Genomic DNA, 25,141 nt, shown 5'->3' with positions numbered 1-25,141 from the left:
ACGTCACACGATTGACTTTAGGCCTAAAGTCCCGACTTCAGGCGAAAGTTTTCCTAGTCAGTAGCCAATCGTGTGGCGTTGCATGCATGTGCGCGCGCGTTCTCATTGGAAAGCACCGGGTATCCGCGATATCCAATTGCGTGACAACGACCGACGACGGCGACGACGTCCAATCGGTCCAGTGTCCAGTGTGCGCGATCGCACGTGGTAATTTGCGACCGCGACATTGGCGTCCCGTTGTGACGCAAACCTATCGTATTTGCGTATTTCCCGGATCGCGCGGTGGTGGTGGCTGGTGACTGGTGACTTTCTGCCGTCCGAGTCCGAGGGTCCGAGGCCCCTCCGTCTCATTTCACTTTGCGTTACCGGTAAGGAGAGTCGTGAGTCTCGTGGTAATGGAGCGATAATTCCGCTCCACGTTAATTTAATTAGATCTCGTGGTAATCCGAAGTGCGCCGCTCACTCCTCGTAACCGACGTTGTACTGTTTCAGGCAAACACCGTTAAACTGGCTACGTAATACGCGCTTATTACTTGGCCGGATTTCTTTATTACGGTAGAGTAAGTAGCAACCTCTTTACAACTGTTGTCTCGCTGTCTGTGTTATGCGGGGAAACGTGCGTGCGTTCCTGCCTGCCTTTCCATTTTCCTCCTTTTCCCTTTTCCGGCATCGCCACATTCGCCACTCGCCTGATCCGCCACGCGGTCCCGTCGATCGCCCTCGCGCCGTCCCAGACCCGTCCCGGACCCGTCGCCCGTCGTTTCTCGACGTCCCTCCGTTTCTCTCTGCGATCGTTTCTTCTCGTCGCGGGTCGCCACAACCTGCTGATGTTGGCCCCGACGCGAGAGGCGAGAGGTTAGCGATCTCGTGACGTGTCAAGTTAACGCTCCATATGGTGGTCACTGTCTCAGCCATTGGTCATTGACGTGCACTTAGCCCGCATCCCCGCATCTGCTTGTCGATCCTCGGTCACGACGCTCCCCCGAGTCGTGAAATTCCGTCAGCCTTGGAAAAAAATATCGTCTCCGCGGCTACTCGCGGCATGTGATCGCGCGATCCGTTTTCTCTGCTAAAGCCCGGAACCATCTCGCGGTACGGAAGAATTCGTATCGCGACGAAAAAATCGTACGAAAGAGGGGAAAATAATGTTACGTGCGAAATCCCATCGCGATTCGATCGACCTTCGTGAAAATGCTCGGACAATAATCCCCTCGCGATTATTCGGGTTATCCGGGAGAAAATTTATCTTCGATATAACTATCGACGTCTCGCCAGTGATAATTAATCTTTTCCTCGTTTGTCGCAAAATTAAAGCTACGTACGTGTCGCGCGAAATAAGTGGAAATAATATAAAACTGAAATAAAAATCAATTTTTATATAAATGATTGCGCGTTTGTATTTACGAATATAGCACATGTGTATATTAAAATATAAATATGTGTTTTGTTATTACGTTTATTAATCTTCGTATTATTATTGACATTGTCATATTATTTATTTTTACTAATGATTAAGAATAGATATATTTATTAAGATGTTATTAAAAAGGTGGAATATTTTTGATTTGCATTACAGTGCTACTGTAAGGACTTGGCACGAAATAGGACATCCGAAAAATGCAGCAGCACGCAGTAATGGAAGAGGGAATGGCCTACGAGCCACCTACTTACGACGAGACATTCCCCGTCCTCCCTGAATCATCTAGTTCCAACTCTGGACAATTAAACATATTTTCTATAAACAACAGCTTACAACTTGGTCGTATTACTATTACACAGGTAAAGAGTTTATAAAAATTTATTGATTTTGCAAGAATCTTGGTTAATTTAGAGATTTTGCAATATTTCTTTTGAATTTAATACGTACAAGTATACACGTGGATTTGTAGCTCCGTATAAAGAAATATTAGAATTACATTTTACTATGCGCTGCGAAAAACTATTCTACTTATTTCTTAACATATTTTTCTATTACCATGTAGATGTTCCGTGTGCCAGGGGAAGAACGCAAATTTGATCATAGTGATAAATTTGGCGAACGTGAATCTATTCGTACATGTAAAACCATCATGAAAGAAACGAACACTATTATTGAAATTGCGTCATCTAAGGATCAATCTTTGACGTTTCTTATAACTGGAAAGCAAAATCAGGTTCTGGAAGCCAAACGGCGGATTTTGACAACGTTTCAAACTCAGGTATTCCTACTAAGAGAGATACATTATACACAAGTCCATAACTCATTAGTTTACAATGATTTATATTTTGTATTTATTTGTATAAGACAAAGAATATGTCTTCTGTATTTAAAATTATTCGCTACATCTTGTATTTCAAAACATAAATTATTTTGTATTTATATTAATTTTTTTTATAGGCAAGCAAGCAGATTAGTATCCCTAAGGATCATCATCGTTGGATTCTTGGAAAGCAAGGGCAGAGACTGAAAGATCTTGAGCAGAAAACCGCTACCAAGATTAATGTACCTAGCGTGCAAGATCAATCAGATATAATAACAATTACAGGTACAAAGGAAGGAATTGAAAAGGCTGAACACGAAATTAGAGTTATTTCTGATGAGCAGGTAACTTTTAAAAATAATTATAATAAAAAATCACCGTACATAAATACATAATTGTGCTTGTTTAGATAATCCATTTATGGTATATACAATCCTACAACAACATGTTTTGTCATAAATGTTGCAGTCTAGGAAAGCTTTTGAAAGAATAACTGTGCCAAAAATATATCATCCGTTTATATATGGTGCGCATAACGAAAATCTCAATGCTATGATGGCAGAAACTGGTGCTCGCATCAATATTCCTCCTGCATCGGTGCAGCAGGATGAAATAACCATAGCTGGTGAGAAGGAAGGAGTCTTGGCTGCAAAGCAAAAGATTGAGAGCATCTACAAGGATATGGTAGGTTAATAAGACTATTTTTTTCCTAATTTTATTAGTACGCGTATGTAATATGTAAATTTTTAATCCAGGAGAAAAGATGTACTACGGTATCTGTAGAAGTTCCTAAATCTCAACATAAGTATGTAATTGGACCTCGTGGTAGTACCATAGCAGAAATATTACAAACAACTGGAGTGAGCGTAGAAATGCCTGCATCTGATTCAGCAACTGGTACCATAACTCTTAGAGGACCGCAGGAGAAGCTTGGTCAGGGTAAGTGATTTAAAAATTAAATGTTACTAATTATATTCTTTAAGTACTGTATCTTTAAGTAACATTAATTATTATATATTTATTTATGTATAGCACTTAACAAGGTATATGAAAAAGCAAACAGTGTTCGCACTGCCGTGGTGGAAGCTCCGGTATGGATACATAAATACATCATTGGACGCAAAGGTGTAAATATCAAGAAAATTACTCAAGAAATGCCAAAAGTAAACGTCGAATTTACGGGAAAAGAAGATAAAATCAAGATAGAAGGTCCACCTGAAGAAGTAGAGAAAGCGCAAAATGAGTTACAGCTTATGGCTAATGATCTTATAGCAAAACTTACTTTCGCGGAATTAAATGTTGACCCAAGATTTTACAAGCATATCATTGGGAAGAATGGTTGTAATGGTAAGCAGTTTAATATTTGCACGTATTTTCATTTTCGGTATAACAGAGAAAAGAATGTTTAAGTTTACATTAAATTCATTCTGTTTTTATTAAAGTGAATCGTGTTAAGGAAGGAACGGGTGTAGTTATTAGTATCTCTGAAAATGATGGCAGTAATGTTATCCGCATTGAAGGTAATCTTGCTGGGGTATTGAAAGCTCAAACGGTATGTATATTATATTTTTATCTAGCAGCAAGTATTGTTTAAATAAATGGGGAAAAAAACTAATGCTTTTATCTTATAAATAATATAGGAACTCGTGGAAATGGTAAAAAAGTTAGAAAACGAGAAGGAAAAGGATGTGATTATAGATCACAGACATTATCGTAACATAATTGGTAATAAAGGAGATAATATCAAAGAGATTAGGGATAAATTTAACCAAGTACAAATTACTATTCCTGGACCAGGTAAACGACATTTATTATTTTATACTCCGTTACCTCGCAATGTCGCGATAAAGCATTTGTAATAAAGTCGTAATATTGACTAGGTTTTTTTATCAGTTGATCGATTTTTTTTAGGCGAAAAAGGAGATATAGTGAAAATCAGAGGACCCAAAGAAGACGTTGACAAGTGCCATAAACATCTATTGAAGTTGGTAAAAGAATTGAACGAAAGTAATCATGTATTGGAAGTACCTATTTTTAAACAGTTTCATAAGTTTGTTATTGGAAAAGGCGGTGTTAATATCCGTAAGGTTTGTATCAGATTTCATTGATTACAACTCATTTGTTTTATACTTGTATTTATATATGAATTACATGATACAGATTAGGGAAGAGACGCAAACAAAAATCGATTTGCCTGCAGAAGGTGAGAAGAGTGATGTTATAACTATCACTGGAAAAAAGGAAAATGTGGAAAAAGCTAAAGAAATGATACAAAAGATTCAAAATGAATTGGTAATTTGTTAATGTTTTACACAAATACACATGCAACAAACGTAAATAATTGTAAGAGATGTCTGACATAGCATATTTGTTACACTAGGCTAACATCGTCACCGAAGAGATTACTATTCCACCAAAGTTTTACAATTCGCTTATTGGTACGGGAGGTAAATTGATACATTCTATTATGGAAGATTGTGGAGGCGTCACGATTAAATTCCCTACGGCAGAAAGTAAAAGTGACAAGGTAAAAGAGAAAAAAAGATGATCATTCTTTGATCAAATTTGAAACTGTTACTAATAAATACATATGCACATATGTAGGTCAGTATCAGAGGTCCAAAGGACGATGTAGAGAAAGCAAAAGCGCAGCTTTTAGAACTAAGCAATGAAAAGCAATTGTCTAGTTTCTCAACTGAAGTGCGTGCCAAAATTCAACATCATAAATTCCTCATTGGAAAGAATGGTGCCAACATCAAGAAGGTAGAGTGCATGGATGTAATAAGTATTATACATCCAGATGCTATTTAGGAAGTAAATTTTTATATAATTCTTCTCTTTTGTTATAGATAAGAGAATCCACGGGTGCACGAATTATGTTCCCGACGGAAGAAGATCAAGATAAGGAAGTGATTACGATTATGGGCAAGAAAGAAGCGGTCGAAAAAGCTAAAGCCGATTTAGAAGCTACAATTAAAGAGATTGTACGAGAATCGTTTTTTTTTCTTTTTCCGAATAATCCGTATAAGTATACGCAAATATAAATTATCTCTGAAACCTTTCTTGATATATTTCCAGGACAATATTATCGAAGGTGAAATTCGTATTGATCCCAAGCATCATAGACATTTCGTAGCGCGAAGAGGTGGTGTACTGCACCGAATTGCCGACGAATGCGGCGGTGTGCAGATTTCATTCCCGCGGGCAGGCGTTGATAGCGATCGCGTTAGTCTGAAGGGCTCACATGAATGCATAGAAGCGGCGAAACAACGAATGCGAGAAATCGTTCAAGAATTGGTAAGTTCGTTGAAGAAACGTTGAATGCAATCGTGCGTTATATACTCACGATTGTCTTCTCGATTCAGGAATCTATGGTAACAGTGGAATGTGTAATACCTCAAAGACACCATCGCACAGTGATGGGTGCAAAGGGTCGCAAAGTGCAAAACATAACATCCGAATATGACGTGCAAATCAAATTCCCCGATCGCGATGTGTACGGTTAGTATCAGTTTTCATTGTCTCTCTTATATGCAAATTAATTCACCAATTGAACTATTAATTTTATTGAATCTATAAAAACTTTGATTTTGCATATTATTCTAGATGAGCAAAAAGTACCGGACCAAGTTAATGGTGAAAATGGAGAAGGTGGAGAAACTATTCCAGCTTGTGATATAATTCGTATTACCGGACAACCTGAGAATGTTGCTGCTGCTAAGCAAGCTTTACTCGATCTTGTCCCTATTACGATTCAAGTTAGTTCATATTCTTTTGTATCGATCAGTTCTTGCAGTTATAAAACCAGTCTTAAGCAAAATTTTTCCTCTTGCATTTAGGTTGATGTACCGTTCGATTTCCATCGTTCGATAATTGGGCAGAAAGGTAAAGATGTGCGTGAATTAATGAATACATATGATGTACACATCATGCTTTCTCCAGCAGAGGAAAAACTGGATTATATTAAAGTAATTTTTTTTTTTAGTAAATTGACTACTGGAATTAATATAAATATTTGTCTCATATACTTATTTCTCGTCTATTTCTTAGATTTCTGGAACGCCGTCGTGCGTTCAAAGTGCCAAGGAAGCTATCCTTGAAAAATGTGAGGCTTTGAAGGCCGAACGAGAAGATCGAGCATTAAAATCCTTCGAATTAAAGGTGAGTTTATCATATAATTAATTTTTTTAATAATTTAATATATTCTGAAAAAGATGACAAATATTGTCAAAAGAAAAATAACACGTGAAATGTTATCTGGTTAATATGAATATGAAATACATAAATAATTTATTCAATTAGCTCGAAGTTGATCCGGAATATCACCCAAAAATTATTGGGCGAAAAGGAGCAGTGATTAGTAAAATACGTAGTGATCACGAAGTTCAAATTAACTTCCCGCGCAAGGGTGATCCCGAGGAACATATTATTACAATAACTGGATATGAGAAGAACGCGTACAGAGCGCGAGACGATATCATGAAAATCGTCAATGAATTGGTGAGTTAATTTTTATTAACATATGAATATTCTTTTTTGTGTTTTAATGAATTCCGTTCCTATATTGAAACAACGTACCATAATTTATTTTTTCGTTCTCTTTGGATTTTTGTCCTTTACAAGACAATCCAGCTTAGTAGTAGAGTAATCGCCTCATGAAACTTTATAAGAATGTTTTTGCAACAGCGTTTTTAAAACAATTCCGCATTACGATTTATTATTTTCTCTCGTTCACTTTAGAATGGTTTGACAAAAGAGGAAGTGCAGATAAACGCTGCAGTTCATTCGCGTTTGATTGGTGCAAAAGGTCGAAATATTCGTAAAATAATGGATGAATTTAAAGTCGACATAAAGTTTCCGAGAAAAACCGATGCTGACCCCAATATTGTAACGATCGTGGGAGCGGAAGAGAACGTAGCCGATGCAAAGGATCGTTTGCTGAATCTAGAGGAGGAATACGTAAGTAACATCCGTTAAAAGCTATTCGTAATGTAAGTAGAAATCATTCTGCAATTATAATTTATAAATAAATATATGTATGTGTAATGGCAGATGCAAGACGTAATAGAGAATGAATATCGTGAAAGTTTGCGCTCACCTCAACGTGACGACGGTAACAACGTCGGTGGCAGTGAGAATGATACTGGCTTCATCGTGAAAGGAGGACCGTGGGAGCAGCAACAGCAGCCTCAGAGCGCACCAAACACAGCCAGCGTAGAAGAATTCCCGCAGTTCGCTGGTTACTCTCATGTACCCGTTGCAACTCCGGATGGCCCTTGGGGAATTAAGCGTTAAAATATAGATCCAAAAAATCCACAGTAAAAAAAAAAAAACAATTGATGGAACCTAATAAGCTAATGATGTAAGGTAACTTTCCTCTGACAAACGGTATGTAAAACACTACATATGAGCATACGCATGTTACACGTAAAACACGCACGCACACACACACACACAAACACATACATACATACATGTATACGAAACGGTAACATACACACATATGCACTTGTGTTGGGTGGTTCCCTGTTCCATTACTGACGTTGTTGCTGCATACGACCTGGCCATTCTATTGGACTTTGACACTGGTTTACTACACACAACGTTCGACGACGATGTTTATATTTACAATTCATAATACCGATGTCCTATGTATCTGTAACTGTAATGCATGTTGTCCTGAGTCCGTTGCCATGTCACTCGGTCCAGTCGGGCATACACATGTACGTCGTGCACGATTTAATCTCGTGACTTTCATTTTTAATGATATGCTTTCCAGGTACAGATATGTTGTACTTAAGACTGTGGCTTTTCGTGGGAAATAATCAGGTCAGCATTCCGCAGGAAAAGACTGAGTCCACAGAAATTGCAAAGTAGAACTATTCTGTAGTATTTTTTACTCTACAGAAACGCAAATTGTCCGTGAATGCAATTTGTATTCTATGATAAGAAACAAATTTCTGTGTACATTAGTCCTTTCTTGCGGAAATTGGCCGATTTATTCGTGTATTATATTATTTTCACAGATAATCTTTGTACTGCGTATAGACTGCTAACAGTCATACGTTTTTCGTTGACCTTAGCATAATAATTTGTTAATTTATTTATACCTTTTTTGTACATATATCACATTTTCTCGTTGTTTTGTGCCACTTAAGTGAAGTGGTTTCTAAACTACATCACAATTGTTGAAATTTATATTGTAAAATTTTCACGAATCAAAGAAAAAAAAAAGACGAAACGTAGGGGCTTTCTAAGGAAAAGTTTGTTCCTTAGGAATTACGCAATTTTTTATTACATTAATTATTAATTAGTTACTGCAAACTCGAAATATGTCTCCGTGATTTTAATACGACGTGAGAGATCTGTCGATGCATTAAACGTATACTTATCAATAATTGTAAGATTTAAATAACAGATTTGTAATCGGAGATTGCAAACCCGTATAATCTTCGTGAATGAAATTTTTGATGATCTATAGAAACAGGAAAATGTGTTTTATGCCATTTGTCGCGTTTGCATTGTTCCCAGTATATAGAAATCATTTTCTTGTATCTGTAACATCAAAATATGAATTATGCTATTTTTAATCATTGTATAAGCAATATATCAATGTTGTATGTTCAAGGAACACGATATTTAGAAGGCCTTGATCCCGCGCCGCTTACTCATTAAGATATATGAAATTGGCACTCTGCTGAGAATGGTCAAATTAAAACTGTTAAATGACGTTATGAATAGTGAACGATACACGAATTCCTTTCGATAGCCGGCTTTATTTATTTGTTCTACTTTACCATTTTGTACACCGTTTGATGTGCAAGTCTTTGCATTCTACTATTTATGAGGCCAACTAGCTAAGAAAAGGATATTCAGTTCAAGTGCCTTGTCTATTTTCTTCGAGACAGCTCATTTCAATTGTTGGAGGAATGTGAATAATAGATTATACATATAAAAAAAAATACAATATATATGCATATATTGTATTTATCCGGGGTATCTGAAAATCACTGGATGATACTCTAGGAGTAGATTCACTCACGAATTCAATGTTAAATGTAGCAACTAATAGTTCCAAATTCAGATTCTTTTATAGGCCATTTTGAATTTTTCAAATTTGCGAGAAATTACAATTTTTAATGGCTCATTTTTAAATTAACGATGTGATATTTTCGACAAATAAAATATTAAACAATGTATTTTATCTGTCTATAAAGTATCATCTTGTGATTTTAGGAGCCTGTATATATACACATCACATGTAAACACATATATATGGATATTGATAATAATTATTCTATACAATATGTAATATGTAATAGAAGAGAGAGAGAAGAAGTAATAGGTACCAATGTGGGTACATTGATACACTACTATTATGTGAATGAGATAATAGGATTATCATGTATACAGAAATTCACTTATATATTTTTTAGATTTACAGTAATTTTTATAAATCTACTTGGTACGGCGACCTATGTGTCATCTCCAATGCATGGTAAATGTAAGGAAAAGCCAGAATTAGTAAATTTTAATATGCTTAGTTTTGGCTAAGAATTTCATAGATGCTGTGCATGAATATAATTTTCTAATGAGTTATAATAAAATATATTGTAATTACATGAAACAATATTCTCTGTACACATAAGTAAATAACGTTATAACACATGGATTATATTGTAACAATATACTACATTCATTGATCTATTTATCCATTTCTTGTGTGCATACATTCTTTTCTGCCCTTTCGATCTCAGCTCGAAATAAAATAATTCATAAAATTGCGAATATATATATATTGGCCTTTGGCTAATTCTGGCATGTATTAATCTTCCTAATTATGAGATTAATACATGCCAGAATTAGCCAAAGGTACTGGTAAGTAAGTCGGCGTAGTACAAGTACTCATAAAAATTGTCAGTTTTAAATAAATTTAAACACTATAATTCGTAAACAAAGGTTGTATTTTCAATACTACGTAGTTGTTTCACGAATCCATCATTAGGTCTAATACAGCTTCTCGCTCTTTTCACTGTATTATAAGCTTCGTCGTATGACAATTTCATAGCAATCATTAAGTAAGCGATAACAATACTAGGAGAACGAGAAACGCCAGCGTTACAATGAATAAGAATATTTTCTTTAAGATTTGCATGTATGATGTCGATGCATTTTTTTATCGATGGTAATATATTCGATTCCGGCAAGTCTAACAAGTCACACGTATGATACTGAACGTCGTCATATTTCTCAGAGATATTGACACCTATACTCAAAATATGTCGTATTTCAAATTTCTTTAATATATCATTGCAAACCACTGGATCTTGAGAGCTGAGATACAATCCTGGTATTATACTAGCGATATGCAAATCAGGTCTTTCATCGACTACGAACGGCAAACTTTTTTCTAGTTTCTTCACTTGGCCATATTCAACTTCATATTTATTGCCAAGTGGATCTGTTATCACTGTTTTGCACGATTTTAATGAAGATCTCTTTTTTGCGATAAGATCTCGTAAATCCATTATGCAAAAATTAATAAATATTTATTTTTTATAATACTTGCATCAAATATTATGTTAAATACGAATTTCGTTAAAAAAATATCATGTATTAACGTTATTGTCTATCACATAATAAAATAAATTTAATTTTATACATAGAATATTACTTTTCAATTATTTCAATTAAGTTTTTGAAACATATATTTTTCGTTTTTTATTTTTTCAACTGCAGTTCTTGTTTTTGCTCTTCCAACTGTAATTCTCGCATTTGTTCTTCCGATTGTGGTTTCTCTTCTTGCTGTTCCAATATCGTGCAACGTCTTAATTCATCCGGATCATATTCTACATTCAATAGATGTAAGCCATTCGGTGGTACAGGAGTAATACGGGGGTTCCAGTTATAATGGGAAGGTACTTGTAACATTACAGTGATATCTTTCTCTGTTATACCTCCCAATCCCAACGTGATTAGAGCACCGACCATTCGTCTGACCTGCACAGAGCAGCACTTATAGCTTTCTTACATGCAAATGTGTTATTTGCAAATAAAATATTACCTGATTGTACAAGAAAGATTTTGCTTTACATGTAAAATGCCAATATGTAAAATTTTTGGATAAGGGATCAAAAGGCATCAAAGGCTGTGCCTCTTCTAAAGTAAAAGCCTGTAAGGCACGTACATATTGGATTTTGCGATCTGTTACAGCTCTCGCACTAAACGTGGTAAAGTCTTTTGTTCCCATAAACAACTGTGTACCACGTCTCGCTCTATCTATGTCGAAATTGTATGACCTGAAAGATATATGCCATAAGGTAGAGTACATAAATTTTTTACTTCTTTGTATAAGTACCTTAAATGGTAGGTATGTATCGCTTCTGGGAGGGATATCCGTTGTTCTTCAGGTATTTTAGGTACCATAAATCTGTACAAATAAGTTCGAGATTTACATGAATATCTTGAGTGAAAGTCATTTGTAACAGGTGTACAATCCAGTAACCTGTAAAAAAACATAATTTTACTAAATGAACTAAATTATAGATACTGGAATAGATGTACTAACGAGAAGATAAATGACTTTAAGAATTACCTAATGGTATGACCACATTTGGAAAAGTAACGATTAACAAATTTTTTTACAATTATTGAATTATATATCGTATTGGATTTGTTTTCAAGCTCTACATGAGCGGTGTTGCCTAAAGCATGAACTCCAGCATCTGTCCTACAAAAATATATATTTTGTATGATAAAAGATTGATTGATTTAGTCTGGCATTTAGATTGATTAATTTAGTCCTTCCAGCAAAATAAAAAGAACTTTTGACAATAAGGATCCTGCACCTTAGATACATTAAGCTGACTCTAGACACAAAATATTGTACAAAAATAATATGAAACATAGGAAAATTTACCTGCTGGAAAGAGTCAAGACTGGTCTAATTAAACTCTTTGGGAAAACTGTTAGTAGAGCAGTTTCTAAAGCACCTTGGATGGAATCGGTATCCCGTATGAAACTGTCGGAAATCTGCTTCTGCAAACCCCTTTACAAAAACGGTAATGTTACGTTACATAATAAAAAGAAAGAAAATTATTATAGAGTCTATGCACAAAACAACGAGATATGCTCGTGATAGTCGTGCCCAAATGTATATATTAAAATATGAATACTTTATGTTATACCTGTATTGTGTACCAATGTACGAAAACTTAAGTAAATATCGTACCATAATTTTGCCTTCTACGTAAGAAAGCAAGAGGGATAATATCTTATTCCACTATTAGTGAAAAACCATATAATTTTAGTGGCAATCACCGCAATCACTCAACAATTCTATAACCTCGCTTTACAATAAACATAGATTGAAACAAACTGGATTCCAATTTCTCGCAGAATAGCTTTTTTATTAGCGTCTCATTAATGATTCAATCGCTGTCAATTATTCCTACACGCACAAATTACGTAAACTTAAACAGCTATCGGCGGCAGTAAACACGATTCACGACCTACGACCGCCACGTGCATCATGTGCATGCCTCCTACCACCTCCTACCCTTATCGCCACCTAAAAATTCCTGCATATCATTTTATTTCATACAAAGGATATAAAAAATACATTTATCGTATCATTTAGTTTAGCTTTAAATTCGTGGAATGTAAAAAAAAAGATTAAATAATTTTTATGAATTTTATAGGATCGCATGTGCATAGGTCTGTTTATTTTCGTTGCACGTGCTGGCACTTTCTGCACCTGAAACAAAATGGACATGTGCGCGCGCAAGTAAAATGAACGAACCTCGAACTCCTCGAGCCAGATGATTCACGCATGCGCGGAGGGACCAGGAGGGTTAGGTTAGGAAAAACTCGATCCCACTCGATCCGACCGAAATCAGAACATCGGTTTTGTCATCTAACGGTATGTACATTCCGCTACTTTCGTTGATTTTTGCTGATTTTTGCCAGGCTAAACCGTTCCTTTCAGTACCTTCCTTTTTCTCGTCTCTTCTCGTTCTAAATACCTTAAATGATTCTACACCCGACCGTTTCGGATTGTCGTTCGTCGTTGCTCGAGACGCCTCAATTTATTTCAGAGTTAAATGGACGTGGATTGCATCGCGCGAGACCGTGGAATGCCCTGTGGAATACGCAGAAATATTTCTTTGTTTATTTTCACCTGATATAAGGTGCTTCGGAAAAGGATAAATCAACACTCCGTCTAGAAGCTTCTCGGGGCATCCGGGTAAAGGTTTTCCTCGGTGGCACGAGGACGAAGGCTGTGAGAGGATAATGGCATCGCAAGAAACGCGAGATTTTCACATAGCTTACGACATGCACGAAAAGTTGAATTGCTTAGGCGTGACAGAAAACGCAGTCAGTCTGAATAAGGTATTTATCGCTATTTTTTTCAATTGAGAACACAGTTTTGTATCGAGAGTTAGATTTGCTTTGGATTCGATATTTTTGTTACATGCGTTTGTGCGTTACGTGCATTACGGGAAAGAAAATCCATTTATTTTTCAGGAGAAGGCCTTTTATATACAATCGTTGGTCGACCATGCATTGGAATTGATCGATCCTACTCCTAATATTCACACATTGTTTGTACAATTCAATGCACGATTCTTCAGGAATGTTTTATCTTCCGTCGAAGTTAAATGGAGCAACAGAATGAAATGGTAAATATTTCTCATGACTTAGGTGTGAAATCTTGTTGTTTAATTATTGGCTGCATTCTGCCGATACTCCGCTAGCCTAGCAATTGTGAGCAGTCGCTCGTTTCCTCTACTTTGACCCAATGGATTAAAAGGAGAGGAAACGAGCGAAAACGAGCGACTGCTCACGATTGCTAGGCTAACGGAGTATCGGCAGAACGCAGTCATTGCTTATGTATTATGTGATTGTGTTTATAGTGCTGCTGGAGTTTGTACTTTTCATGCGCGTAATAAAGAATGTGTGATATCACTGAGTGCACCGCTACTTAAACTCAGACCAAGGAAGGATCTTGTAGAAACCTTATTGGTAAATTTCTCGATGAATAAATATAAAAATGTATACTGTTGTATATCGATACTATCTTTTTGTGTTAAATTGCAGCATGAGATGATTCACGCATATTTATTCTTAACAAATAATGATCGGGACCGAGATGGCCATGGACCGAATTTTTGCAAACACATGCACAGGATAAATAAAGAGGCAGGAACCAATATAACGGTGAGCTAATAATCTTTTTATCTTAATATTTCGAGTATACGATCAAGGCTGCGGTCCACTTGACGCTACAAATGCTTCGAAGCATTCCTCTTCTCTTTTCTTTCAATGAAGGAAGAAGGAGAAGAAGGACGCTCCAAAGAATTTGTAGCGTCAAGTGGACCGCAGCCCAAATAGTGATATGTGACTACTTAAAAAGTTTTTGGTTTTTACAGTTAGTCCTTAAAACTGTTCATTATGATTGAAAACAAATTTCAATAAATTGAATTAATTATTTAAATATTTTCGCGTTTACAAAAGAAAAATTTATATTTTTTTTATCGAGTTTAATTACGTTGATATAATTATTGCGCATCTTGAGCTCGTTTAGATATTAGAGAATCTTTGAGTAATTTGGATTTATATAAAGATCAAACATTCAAATACGGACTAGATTTGAATCGACTCATAGATTTTAAAAAGCAAATTCTTAAAAATAATCTTGTTTATAATAATAACTATATTAGATTTTAAAATATCTTAGAAAATAAAATAATCTTAAAAAATTTTTATTCTGATAAGATTTTTTTATCATTTTAAACAAGTACAGATTTATCACGACTTTCACGATGAAGTAAAGCTGTACAGACAGCATTGGTGGAAATGTAATGGACCTTGCCAACACAAACCACCATTCTTTGGGACGGTTCGACGAAGCATGAATCGTCCACCTGGTCCGTCAGACTATTGGTGGCTCGGACATCAACAAAATTGTAATGGCCAATTTATAAAGATCAAAGAGCCAGAGAATTTTAAATCGCGTTCAAAGCAAAATAGCAGATCAAAACCGATATCAAAGGAGAACAAACCGAATAGAAGCATAACCGATTGGCTTACAAAGAATATTCCGATGATGGATGCAGGTATACCTACGTCTTCAAAAATCCTTAGTAATAACGACTCTAAAATATTTACTCAAACAGAGAATGATAAGCCTAGTACTAGTAAAGACAATGGTGATACAAATTCGTCTCGTGCTGTGAATGAGAAAGATACTCAAGATTCGTCACTGGGAATGAAGAAACTTGGCAGCTTGAGTAATAATGTACATGGCTGGGGTATTAGTGGCCCGAGTGGAAACGTGAGAAAGGATAATGCAAAGAATATTTCTAAGAATCCCACGTTTTCTTGTTCCGGTGTTTTGGGAGGCAGTAATAATGGTCGGAGTAATCTTCTGACCAAATTCAAACATATAAACGACGATGAAAGTCGCAGGTGTGAATCAATTAGAAGAAATTCATCCTCAGAACCATCATTGGTTACAGGACAAGAGTCCAGTAATAATGCAGTCTTAAATCTAAGTCAACCAAGAAATAATTCCGTACCTTGTCCTATGTGTAACATACCTATGACCTTAGAAAATATATATAGACATATAGACTCATGCCTAATAAACGATAATACATCATTGATTGATGAGATTAACAATAATATCAATAATAATAATAACAATGAAGAGTTAATGTTGCCTATTCGAACATTTTCCACATCAGTGGCGGAACAAGATGTTGACGCAAGTACAATTCCCAATAAGCGTGCAAGATTAGATAATTCCAACGAAACAGTTGAATCAGTTACTTGTCCCGTTTGTAGTAAAAGGCTGCCAGCCACGGATATTAACCAGCATCTTGATGAATGTCTGTTAGAAGCAGATACAGCTCGCAAAGCTGCCATTCCCTCCACCTCTCGTGCGTCATACGATGATAGCGTAATCAGTATAAACAGTTCCTCTACTACTGATTTGGATGATTCTGTATTGATTGAGGACCCAAGAGCACAACCTTGCGCAAGTACTAGCACTTGTAAAAACGACGCAGCGGATATTGAACGAAAATGTTTAGTTTGCAACGCACAAATCGCACCTGAAATATCATTAAATGAACATCTCGAAGAATGCATTGGAAGTCTCTTTAATGACGACACAATGATGATAGAGGATAATGAGGACGATGATGATACGCTTGCTGTAGAAAATATTTCCACGGAAATTAAATATCCCTGTCCAGTATGTATGCAGATAATATCAGAAAATCTTATGAACCAGCATTTAGATATGTGCCTTAAAAACGAATAAGTGGTCTTGCGAACAAAATGAGCAACAATAAACTATTTTGCGGATAATGAAATGTCTTTTTTTATCTGAATAAGTATCTTAATAAATATCTTTTCATATATAATGTTCATTTTTTGCATATCGCGATTTTATATGAAACAGAATGAGAAAAAGATATAATGCAAAACAAGAAAATTATTAGGAAAATAAATGTGTAATTTAAAACGATGTTTGTATATTACTTGTCATGTATTAAATAGAAGTTTTAAACATTTGAAGTACATTATAACAAAACCTGTGTTACAAAAGAAGGCACAATTTACATGCCGGATGTAATTATTAACGTAACATATAACGTGCATGTAATGTGCTTGCATATATAATTTCACATAGTATAAGTTCTTTAATGGTTAAGACTGGTTAATAAAGAAGCTAAATTATTTATCTATAAACCGTTACGTAAAATTCTTAGTATTATTTTTTAATAAACAGTAAACAATATTTAAGACTAGTAATCAGTTAACATCTAGAGCTTTAATCATTTAGTCATTTAAACTAGATAGAGTACGTTTAAAGCTTATTATTTGCTAAAGTTTATATTTTATGACAGAAAAACAATAGAGTACAATAAAATGATTATGTAATAAATCAGATGTTCGGATGTTCGGCTTATATCATCCGGCATTTGCTCATTAGCAATCAGTTTATTAATAACTGGACTGATTTGATGCGTAATAAGGACATTCCATGTATCAATCGACTGATTGATTCGACGGCCGAAAATCCGAGCTCTAATTATGTAATTATATAGATATCTTTTTTGTACTGTACTATTTATTATATATATATTAAAAAGTATATTAAAAACGAATGTAAAACTATTATTTAGCGATATCATTAACATGTTGCATTATATATGTATGTACATTTTCTATACGGAGTAAATTAAAGTTTTTCATACAATCTGTCGACGTTGGGATGATCGAGTGTGCATATTCCACAAGTAAATTCTAACATATGATTAGGGAAAAAGAGTAGAACATGTTCCTTCGTCCAATGCATATACAGAAAAATATTAGGTAGCAAGATATCGATTGCCTTGTCGCCCATTTTAATCCTGCAATTAATATTATTTTCTTTCGTTAAATATTTAAAAGAGCAAGAATAATATATATATAAATTAATAATTATGAAAGATTCGTTTTAAATATAAAATTATCTATTTAAAAAGAATATATTATAGATTTTATTAGGAATTCTTTATTTAATATCAAATGCTAGTTTTTCTTTTTACTTACTTTTTAGTCCCTAGTGTATGAAATGTGTAATCAGATTGCAATTGTATATATGATGTAACATTAGAGAGGATTCCTTTATCCTTGTCAGCTATAATCCGTGTAGTTCCTGATTCGTCAGTTAAATTGACATTGATCCCATACACACCGTTGACTGCTGTTAATGCAAGTCGAGGATTTTCGTCGTAACATTGCCCGAGTAACATCACTTCACTATTTTCAACGAAATTGTAAACTGTGTTGTACGCCGATTTTATGGAATCTGACGTTATGATACATGCGCCTAAATTATAAAACATTAAATTAAATAATCCTGTAACACTGAGTCGCAATATACACTGTGGTATTCAGCGATTGGTAATTGCTTATAATAATAATAATAACTCATTTTAAAATAATTAGCGTGATATTACGTACTAGAAAACATCCTAAATAAAGGTGCTTCCATATACTTATGAATTCTCGTTCGTGTCAAGAAAAGATCAATGTAATACGAATTGTATTCAATTGCAACTTTGTCCCCGTTAAGTTGCAATTCGCCAACATTTGATTCTTTCGGAAAAATCGCGATTATCGCGAGTTCATTAGACTTTCTTGCGATACTGCTATTTCCACCGATAAGATCGTACAAGGCATACATTTTCCAGACTAGCTTGGACAAACTCTCTGGTAACTGTCGTTTTCATTATAAGTCTAATTATTATATCATTATTACGTAATTGCGTGTGAAGTTTTACAAAGTCTGAAACTTACGTTTTCATATTTTGCAAATATTTTATATCTTCGCAAGGTTGATAATTCTCTCGATACTTCGTAGCAAGAATTCGTATAAGGAACGATTTTCTTTCCTGCAGATTCTTTTTTGCATTCACCGTAGGGCCAACTTGTCCTTTTACTTTTCTCGAGCTGCTCTCTGCTAATTTCACCAATTAAGTTCAACGATATAGAGGATCCGCTGCATTTTCCTTTCGCATTATCAGACAGCCCCCAAACGACATTTAATTTAATACGAGAGGATTCACTCGGTTCGTTACTCAAAATCTCCCATTGCCACGGCACGTGTCTTTCGGCCTCTACGCAAAACTAAATCAATCAATAAATCAATTACGGTTACATTCGGCATTAGTGTTGTAATCTTGGGGTAGAATTTATATTTACCTTAAATATGCGTTCACCAGGCACAATCTTGGTCGCTTTAAATTTAATCACATCCGACAACCAGCTGGTGGCTTCGTATAATACAGCTATATTCCATTGATGAAGAATTTGCGAAGATTGTAGGTCGTGATGTGTCAAAGATAAAATATGACGATTTTCACTTTTCAAGTATTCCAATCTTGTCTAATAAAAAACACTCAATATTATGAATGTAATAAACATTGTAATATATATAAGCAAAATGTACTTGATGGCGGTTTTTCTCTTTTTGAATCTGTGGACATAGAAACGAAGCTGCCTTTTTTTATGATTCCATACAAATGTACATCCTACCTGAGACGGTCCAGATTTGAGTGCCTCGATATAAGCAGCTAATCCGCAGCTACCTTTTGGTGGCACATAAGTGAAGTAATCCAAGAAATGCAGTCCAATTAAGGCAAACTTTATACTTGGCCACATTCTACTATTTTCAAAATAATGACTGATTTAAGATTTATATATACATTTTTATACTATATTATATGAGAGAGTGAGAGAGTGTGAGAGAGAGAGAGAGAGAGAGAGAGAATGATAAAAATATATATATTGCTGTATCTCTTATCATATTGATAGAATAGTGAAAACTGAAAGTTAATATTGTAAATAAAAATGAGTAAGAAATATATAAAAGAAATCATGATAATGGGCAATGTCTATAAAGACGAACGCGAACAGAGATGACTTATAACAAAATTTATTAAGTAAAAAGCGCAATTAAATAAATGCATTCTAGATAAATTTTCAAAATTTACTTTCTTGAAAGTAAAGCCTTATATGAAAAAATTTTATATTGTATATTTTTACTATACTTTTATCTTTTTTCATGTAGAATTATTACTTTTCTGATTATATTACGTATTACAAAATACAATGTATATACAGATAAATATAGATAACTGTAAATGGTACATTACTGATAATTGCTTCGATGAGAAGACCAAACGTCATTAATTAATGTTTCACGCGATATCAAGCTTTCGCAATCAAATATCTTTACTTGTAGTCGATCACCCAATTCGGGAAGTCCAACGTTAAGAATATTCACCGTCTATATAAGAGAGGAAAAAAAAGAAAAAAAAGTGATATATACATATATATATATATATATATATATATAAATTAACCAATATAAATTTAAATAACAAAAATAAAATTTTAATAACAAAAGAGATACCACATATACAAAATAATAATTACCTGCAGATTAGAAGATGGCGACTTTACAACTGTGTGCGATACAGAGCATGAACGACAAACTCGATCCAACTTTGATCGAACATTGGCACCTCTAATGCTCGTGAGCGTTTTAGCGTGTACTGTAATTCCTTTCTTAAGACGGTCTGCAACGCAATTTTTAGAATGCGAAGATGAGTTAAGTAAAATACTCGCAAAATTAAAAAATTTTTTTTCTAAATATGTAAGGTCTTATTTATAAAAAGAAACTACGATTTATAGAAACTACTTTCTCAACTTTCTATTAAATACATCAATCAAAATTGAAGATTGCAAAATTGCCCGTTTCAACCCGTTAACAAAATAGGATTGATACCTCCTAGGGTGTCGTATGAAATAAATGGTCGTTCGTCTAATCCAAGTGTAATGTTAATAGGAAGATATCCGTGTAGCGACTGAACTCTTTCAGCGCTATGCCACAAATCAACCAGCGGATTATAATTCTCTATTGTTTCAATGCCGTGAACAGATGTGCTAAAAAATATATCGACATAGATAAATTTATAAACCTATATATAGAAAACTACAATTATTTCTAGATAAATAAACATGTGAAATAAATATGTAAAATATAATCTTACCGCAAAATAATATGATTATATCGTCCAGGAAAATTGCGCGTAAAATTTCCTCTCATTGAAAACAACGACGTTCCCGTCATTGCGAGTCTAACATTGGTACCGAAATCGGTTACTTGCAATGATTCTAATGATAACGGCACATTTATACGTTGTTGATTAACGTGAAACTCCATGTTATAATACGTTTGATATATATTATCCGATAAAGAAGACAAGTCTAGAAAATTAAATACGCAAATGATGTAACATTATTACAGTCGCGATTGTGAATTATTACTTACACTTCAACCCCTCAACTATGTTTGTTTCATTCCAGTGAACGCACAATACTGTTTTTTCTTGAATACGTGTAATTATTTCTAAATGCACAGGACCTTTTTTGCGCTCATCCAATTTAAATTCCTTCAAAATATCTTTTATATACGTCGGATTTTCAAAAGAAGTCGCTAATGAGTGGAAAATACCCTCTGCTTTGATATATAACTAATGTCGCACCAAAAGAAAGATAGTAATTAAATCGATTAATATTTAAAAGTTAAATGCAAATATTCTTGCTTTGGAAAATATATACTTACAGATACATGATTAATGTGCGTTCCACTAGCATAATTATTTAAAGTCACGTATATTACTTCAGGAATATTTGTAGAAGGGTTGGCTATGACAATGCCGTGCAACATAGCGCCGAATCCTCTTAAGGAATCTTGATAATCAACCAAGTAATTACCTGTAGTCAGATACTCTCTATCTGGTTCCCGGAGTACACGGCTGAATTGGGCTGCGATTTTACTTCTGTAAATATTCAGTAGCAACAATTAGAAATACACATAAAAATGTTAAATAAATTGTTAACATTAAATGAACTAATCAGAAATTTGATAATGAATAAGGGAACAACGTCAATATCATTCAAGAAACGTAAATTAAGTAAAGATAGTGCGCTAGACTCATATGAGTACATAACGATATAAAAATTAATATTCAGTTAATAAGTTCTTTCGCTCTGGTAAATTTTATATGTATATTTACATGCGCTTATAACAAGGGTACGTGGTGCGTTCTATAGACTTCAGCATCGTATAAAAATAATTGTACAAGTGTTGACTGGGCTCGTTTTGCATGTACCAATATAGAGATATCAATCTGTTGGATGTAGGGCTAGAAACAATAAGCAAAGTTAACGCAGCGACTCTCATTTCCAAATGCTCGGTTCTATTGAGCAAGATTGGCCAATACACAGGATAAATCTGCAAAATAAAATTATTATATGTAATTAAATGTGGCATATGATGTTCAACACTTGATCCGTATAAAATCTATAAGAAGGATCGCTTACAACATCGGGCCTCAATGGTGCTGTGGGAATAGAGGCCCAAGCTGCTAGTACTCGAAAATGTCGTGATTCAGCATTATTGCCGCTAGCTATAGGCTCTAAGAACTCAACAACTCTACCCAGCTGTATATTTGCCAAACCTTCCAACCAGACCATCTTCTGCTCGTACTGGGTAGTTTCTGTAACATGGATCGAATAGTATAGTCCTATCCATAAATCTGAACAAAATAATAGATACACGATATAAATCGTTAAGTGTACCTGTAAATTTATTGAGGTACCGACGTACGTAATCATCTAACATCTCATACGGACAAGAAACTAGACAAGTTTTGTATATTAATGTTCCGTAGGTCAGAATCGCGGTATTTTGCACCTTCGTGGAGATTTTCCTTGGGAGGGTAAGAAGCGGTTCGAGGCTGGCCAGCAGTTGAACATCGAGTTTTCTTACGTGAAATGGTAGCCGCATAAGTAATTGAATCGCAGATATGTCCGATACTTTGTTACTCTGAATAAGATCCAATATAAAAAGCGCAGATTCTTCACTTCCAACTTGTGGCAGCGCTTCGAGAAACATGTTTCTGTTATGATAAAACAAAGGAATGAATATAATTCATCCTAAAAATAAGGATAGTGTAATATAACAAGAGATAATTATCGTATAAATACCGTATCGTTTCCTCTTTATAACTAGTTCCCGAGATTCGAGTGTAGGCTTTTCCTAGATCAACGCGATCTAACATACCGAGATAATAGAGAAGCACGGATATCGTTGTGTTGTGCAGATTATGAATCTCGGTATCCAAACCAGGATTTTCGAGCCTGTGGCTTAAACGATCTAATAAACGACTTATCTACAACAAAGTTGATCAAGATTTGACTGGAACAACAAAACGGGCGAAGAGAAAGTAAAAATAATCAGCTTACAGATTTAAAAATAAAACTTTTATCCGGTGTCCCTCTACCCTGTGTGAGATCCGCTTCTGGTAACTCATGTTGAAGGACTGTAGTTTGTAAATTATTCGTAACTATCTTATTTGCTGTATCCCTCACTGAAGATAACTCAATATTTTGTCTGTAGAATAAAGTAGTTTTTGTACATTTGCTCATTTTAAATAATGATAAAATAATACAAGTACGTATATATATACGCATATATATATGTGTGAAACATACTGAACCAAATTATAGTGCGCCTCTCCCATACTTTGAAAAGGTTGCACGTAGATGCTTCCAGATGCATTAACGGAGATGATTTCGTGAATGAATCCATCGGTTTTTAATCGATATACTCTCTCGCTACTTTTCAAGATGGGATTCTAGGAATTATATAACATAGTATACACATTAGTTATAACATAGAATAATTCGATAAACTATTAATTAAATAAATAGCTAAATCATCAGTGACAACGTACTTGATCCTCATCAGTGCATTGTACTTTAGGAACGTTCGACCAATTGCGACTTGGATGCCCAATACATATCCGAGGATCTAACGATTTCATTATTAAACGCTGAGTTTCGCCTTCCGGGCTTACAACGTAATCAATATCACATTTTCCATAATGATTTATCTGTGAATTATATATTATAATTTCTGTATATTAATGTCTTTCAACGCTTTTGTAGAATATATATTAATATATTATAGTTATTATATATGATATATATATATTTACTACGTGCGTGTCTTCAAATATTCATAGCTTACTTCGGTAGAATGAAATGCGCTCTCCTTTTCCAAATTAAAAAGATCTAATTGTAAAATTCCAGCTATGCTCCGTTTTATATTCGTCGCCCATGCAGGTTCAGCTTCGGTGCTAAAGTTTTCGATGAGTCCTTTGTTGTACGATAAACGAAAAGGTTTCAAAAGTTCTAAAGCGTCATCATAGATATCGATACCTTCTACTACCTCTTTTACATCTCCATTATACATGTTCATCTTCAATGATTGCAACTGATAAAAAACATTGAGATATTACATCAAAAATTGTAATATAATGAAATTTTGTTATTAAAAGATTACGTATTACGTAGTTCTTATGGTGAGAAAAAAATAAAACAGTGAAAAGAAGCAAAGAAGATTACAGCTATCTTAAAAATACCTGTACTGTGACATAGTTATCTTCCGCCTGAATTACGAGTTTTCCATTGAGATTCCATGAAGAAGCTGCGTTGGAAGGTACCAGCACACCAGTGCTCGACGTGGCGTTGTAAGAATATACATATTCTTTTCCAGATCTGAATAAACTTTGCGCAATTATCTCAGTACTTAAAAGTAAGAATATGAATAATGTTCTTCCTATTCTTTGTGCTAGCCTAGGTACTAAAATAGAATCTGGAAAAGAAAGACTTTTTTTCATTTTTGTACATTTGACTCATTATTTTCTACTCTTCTTCAATCCTTCACGTTTTCACAATTATTGGAAACTTTTACAAGATATATTAAAAACGAAAGAAAATGTGGACTGGTATTTGTTTTGTTATTAGTAATATATTATTAAGATTGCAGCAATAAATATTTTGTTTGCGACCGTATAATCGTTTTTTTTTTATTTTATCGAAATATTTTAATATATGTACCTGTGAACCTCATGATGTATGATCGTAGCTCGGCGAAAGCAAACTGAGTTCACAAGTCAAGGAATGACCCTTACCAGTTCTTATCATTCTGACCCACGAATACAAACACAGTTGCTTGCGCGTATATATATACAGGACTTATACTCTCGGCGCATTATCTTCAATCATATAGATCGCACGTGTATTATATTATCGCTGACCCTTTTTCTCACAATACACAAGCATATAAAATATATACACATATCTATTAATTTACGCGTAACGCTTGCTATAAATCAAAGCATGTGCAGAAAAATAATCAATTTTTCAATTAGGCACAGTAAAAATTAATAATTTACGAATACGTATGTATAACGACTTCAAGTAAC

The 25,141-nt window shown here is 34.6% G+C and overlaps 5 protein-coding genes across 9 annotated transcripts; 2 read left to right on the top strand and 3 right to left on the bottom strand.

The window, feature by feature from the left end:
• Nucleotides 1–228: 228 nt before the first annotated feature.
• Nucleotides 229–9,955, top strand: Dp1 (satellite-binding protein 1 Dp1). Of its 3 annotated transcripts, XM_071795859.1 has the most exons (23): nucleotides 229–368; nucleotides 493–560; nucleotides 1,577–1,779; nucleotides 1,983–2,198; nucleotides 2,378–2,584; nucleotides 2,709–2,924; nucleotides 2,996–3,179; nucleotides 3,273–3,587; nucleotides 3,683–3,792; nucleotides 3,881–4,037; nucleotides 4,152–4,327; nucleotides 4,401–4,532; nucleotides 4,621–4,767; nucleotides 4,845–5,003; nucleotides 5,090–5,224; nucleotides 5,319–5,537; nucleotides 5,606–5,741; nucleotides 5,847–5,998; nucleotides 6,080–6,208; nucleotides 6,291–6,401; nucleotides 6,543–6,740; nucleotides 6,981–7,199; nucleotides 7,293–9,955. In XM_071795859.1, exons 3-23 carry the CDS (start codon nucleotides 1,618–1,620, stop codon nucleotides 7,533–7,535), a joined length of 3,723 nt encoding a protein of 1,240 aa, XP_071651960.1. In that variant the 5' UTR covers nucleotides 229–368; nucleotides 493–560; nucleotides 1,577–1,617; the 3' UTR covers nucleotides 7,536–9,955. The 3 variants fall into 3 exon arrangements, with proteins under 3 accessions (XP_071651960.1, XP_071651952.1, XP_071651968.1); XM_071795851.1 differs by lacking the exon at nucleotides 229–368 and having other exon boundaries at nucleotides 401–560; XM_071795867.1 differs by lacking the exons at nucleotides 229–368; nucleotides 493–560 and adding an exon at nucleotides 954–1,092.
• LOC139823492 (dual specificity protein phosphatase 19) lies at nucleotides 9,170–10,781 on the bottom strand. The gene has a single exon (XM_071796048.1). It carries the CDS (start codon nucleotides 10,766–10,768, stop codon nucleotides 10,181–10,183), a length of 588 nt encoding a protein of 195 aa, XP_071652149.1. The 5' UTR covers nucleotides 10,769–10,781; the 3' UTR covers nucleotides 9,170–10,180.
• On the bottom strand, nucleotides 10,705–12,867 carry LOC139823475 (tRNA pseudouridine synthase A). The gene is made up of 6 exons (XM_071796040.1): nucleotides 12,428–12,867; nucleotides 12,160–12,288; nucleotides 11,836–11,970; nucleotides 11,599–11,745; nucleotides 11,305–11,539; nucleotides 10,705–11,240 (listed from the first exon to the last, which is right to left on the bottom strand). The coding sequence occupies exons 1-6, from the start codon at nucleotides 12,472–12,474 to the stop codon at nucleotides 10,962–10,964; spliced, it is 972 nt and encodes a 323-aa protein (XP_071652141.1). The 5' UTR covers nucleotides 12,475–12,867; the 3' UTR covers nucleotides 10,705–10,961.
• Nucleotides 12,868–13,022: 155 nt separating this feature from the next.
• Nucleotides 13,023–17,429, top strand: Mh (maternal haploid). Its single transcript, XM_071795955.1, has 6 exons — nucleotides 13,023–13,161; nucleotides 13,337–13,631; nucleotides 13,767–13,921; nucleotides 14,156–14,264; nucleotides 14,340–14,459; nucleotides 15,046–17,429. The coding sequence occupies exons 2-6, from the start codon at nucleotides 13,533–13,535 to the stop codon at nucleotides 16,567–16,569; spliced, it is 2,007 nt and encodes a 668-aa protein (XP_071652056.1). The 5' UTR covers nucleotides 13,023–13,161; nucleotides 13,337–13,532; the 3' UTR covers nucleotides 16,570–17,429.
• LOC139823359 (uncharacterized) lies at nucleotides 16,779–25,090 on the bottom strand. Of its 3 annotated transcripts, none has more exons than XM_071795822.1 (22): nucleotides 24,774–25,090; nucleotides 24,296–24,528; nucleotides 23,902–24,147; nucleotides 23,606–23,764; nucleotides 23,364–23,506; nucleotides 23,115–23,262; nucleotides 22,857–23,041; nucleotides 22,449–22,768; nucleotides 22,191–22,366; nucleotides 21,884–22,101; nucleotides 21,430–21,646; nucleotides 21,136–21,337; nucleotides 20,855–21,071; nucleotides 20,590–20,747; nucleotides 20,238–20,380; nucleotides 19,955–20,088; nucleotides 19,335–19,482; nucleotides 19,002–19,184; nucleotides 18,597–18,926; nucleotides 18,261–18,516; nucleotides 17,847–18,126; nucleotides 16,779–17,665 (listed from the first exon to the last, which is right to left on the bottom strand). In XM_071795822.1, exons 1-22 carry the CDS (start codon nucleotides 24,784–24,786, stop codon nucleotides 17,494–17,496), a joined length of 4,281 nt encoding a protein of 1,426 aa, XP_071651923.1. In that variant the 5' UTR covers nucleotides 24,787–25,090; the 3' UTR covers nucleotides 16,779–17,493. The 3 variants fall into 3 exon arrangements, with proteins under 3 accessions (XP_071651923.1, XP_071651932.1, XP_071651940.1); XM_071795831.1 differs by having other exon boundaries at nucleotides 19,335–19,464; XM_071795839.1 differs by having other exon boundaries at nucleotides 19,335–19,461.
• Nucleotides 25,091–25,141: the final 51 nt, after the last annotated feature.

Source organism: Temnothorax longispinosus, chromosome 1 (assembly GCF_030848805.1).
Source record: "Temnothorax longispinosus isolate EJ_2023e chromosome 1, Tlon_JGU_v1, whole genome shotgun sequence".
Classification (NCBI taxonomy): Eukaryota; Metazoa; Arthropoda; class Insecta; order Hymenoptera; family Formicidae; genus Temnothorax; species Temnothorax longispinosus.
This window is presented reverse-complemented; position numbering and strand designations above follow the sequence as displayed.

Excerpts from the sequence above, each read along its gene's own strand:
- LOC139823359 (XM_071795822.1), bottom strand. Across the intron at positions 23,263-23,363 it reads GCGCACTATAATTTGGTTCA|ACAAAATATTGAGTTATCTT; the intron begins GTATGTTTCACA and ends TTTATTCTACAG. Across the intron at positions 21,647-21,883 it reads TACCCTTGTTATAAGCGCAT|AAGTAAAATCGCAGCCCAAT; the intron begins GTAAATATACAT and ends GAATATTTACAG.
- LOC139823475 (XM_071796040.1), bottom strand. The coding sequence starts at position 12,474 with ATGGTACGATATTTACTTAAGTTTTCGTACATTGGTACACAATACAG. Across the intron at positions 12,289-12,427 it reads TACATTGGTACACAATACAG|GGGTTTGCAGAAGCAGATTT; the intron begins GTATAACATAAA and ends GTTTTTGTAAAG. Across the intron at positions 11,540-11,598 it reads ATACATACCTACCATTTAAG|GTCATACAATTTCGACATAG; the intron begins GTACTTATACAA and ends TATATCTTTCAG.
- LOC139823492 (XM_071796048.1), bottom strand. The coding sequence starts at position 10,768 with ATGGATTTACGAGATCTTATCGCAAAAAAGAGATCTTCATTAAAATCG.
- Dp1 (XM_071795859.1), top strand. The coding sequence starts at position 1,618 with ATGCAGCAGCACGCAGTAATGGAAGAGGGAATGGCCTACGAGCCACCT. Across the intron at positions 2,199-2,377 it reads TGACAACGTTTCAAACTCAG|GCAAGCAAGCAGATTAGTAT; the intron begins GTATTCCTACTA and ends TTTTTTTTATAG. Across the intron at positions 5,742-5,846 it reads CCCCGATCGCGATGTGTACG|ATGAGCAAAAAGTACCGGAC; the intron begins GTTAGTATCAGT and ends ATATTATTCTAG.
- Mh (XM_071795955.1), top strand. The coding sequence starts at position 13,533 with ATGGCATCGCAAGAAACGCGAGATTTTCACATAGCTTACGACATGCAC. Across the intron at positions 13,922-14,155 it reads TGGAGCAACAGAATGAAATG|TGCTGCTGGAGTTTGTACTT; the intron begins GTAAATATTTCT and ends TTGTGTTTATAG. Across the intron at positions 14,460-15,045 it reads AGGCAGGAACCAATATAACG|ATTTATCACGACTTTCACGA; the intron begins GTGAGCTAATAA and ends AAACAAGTACAG.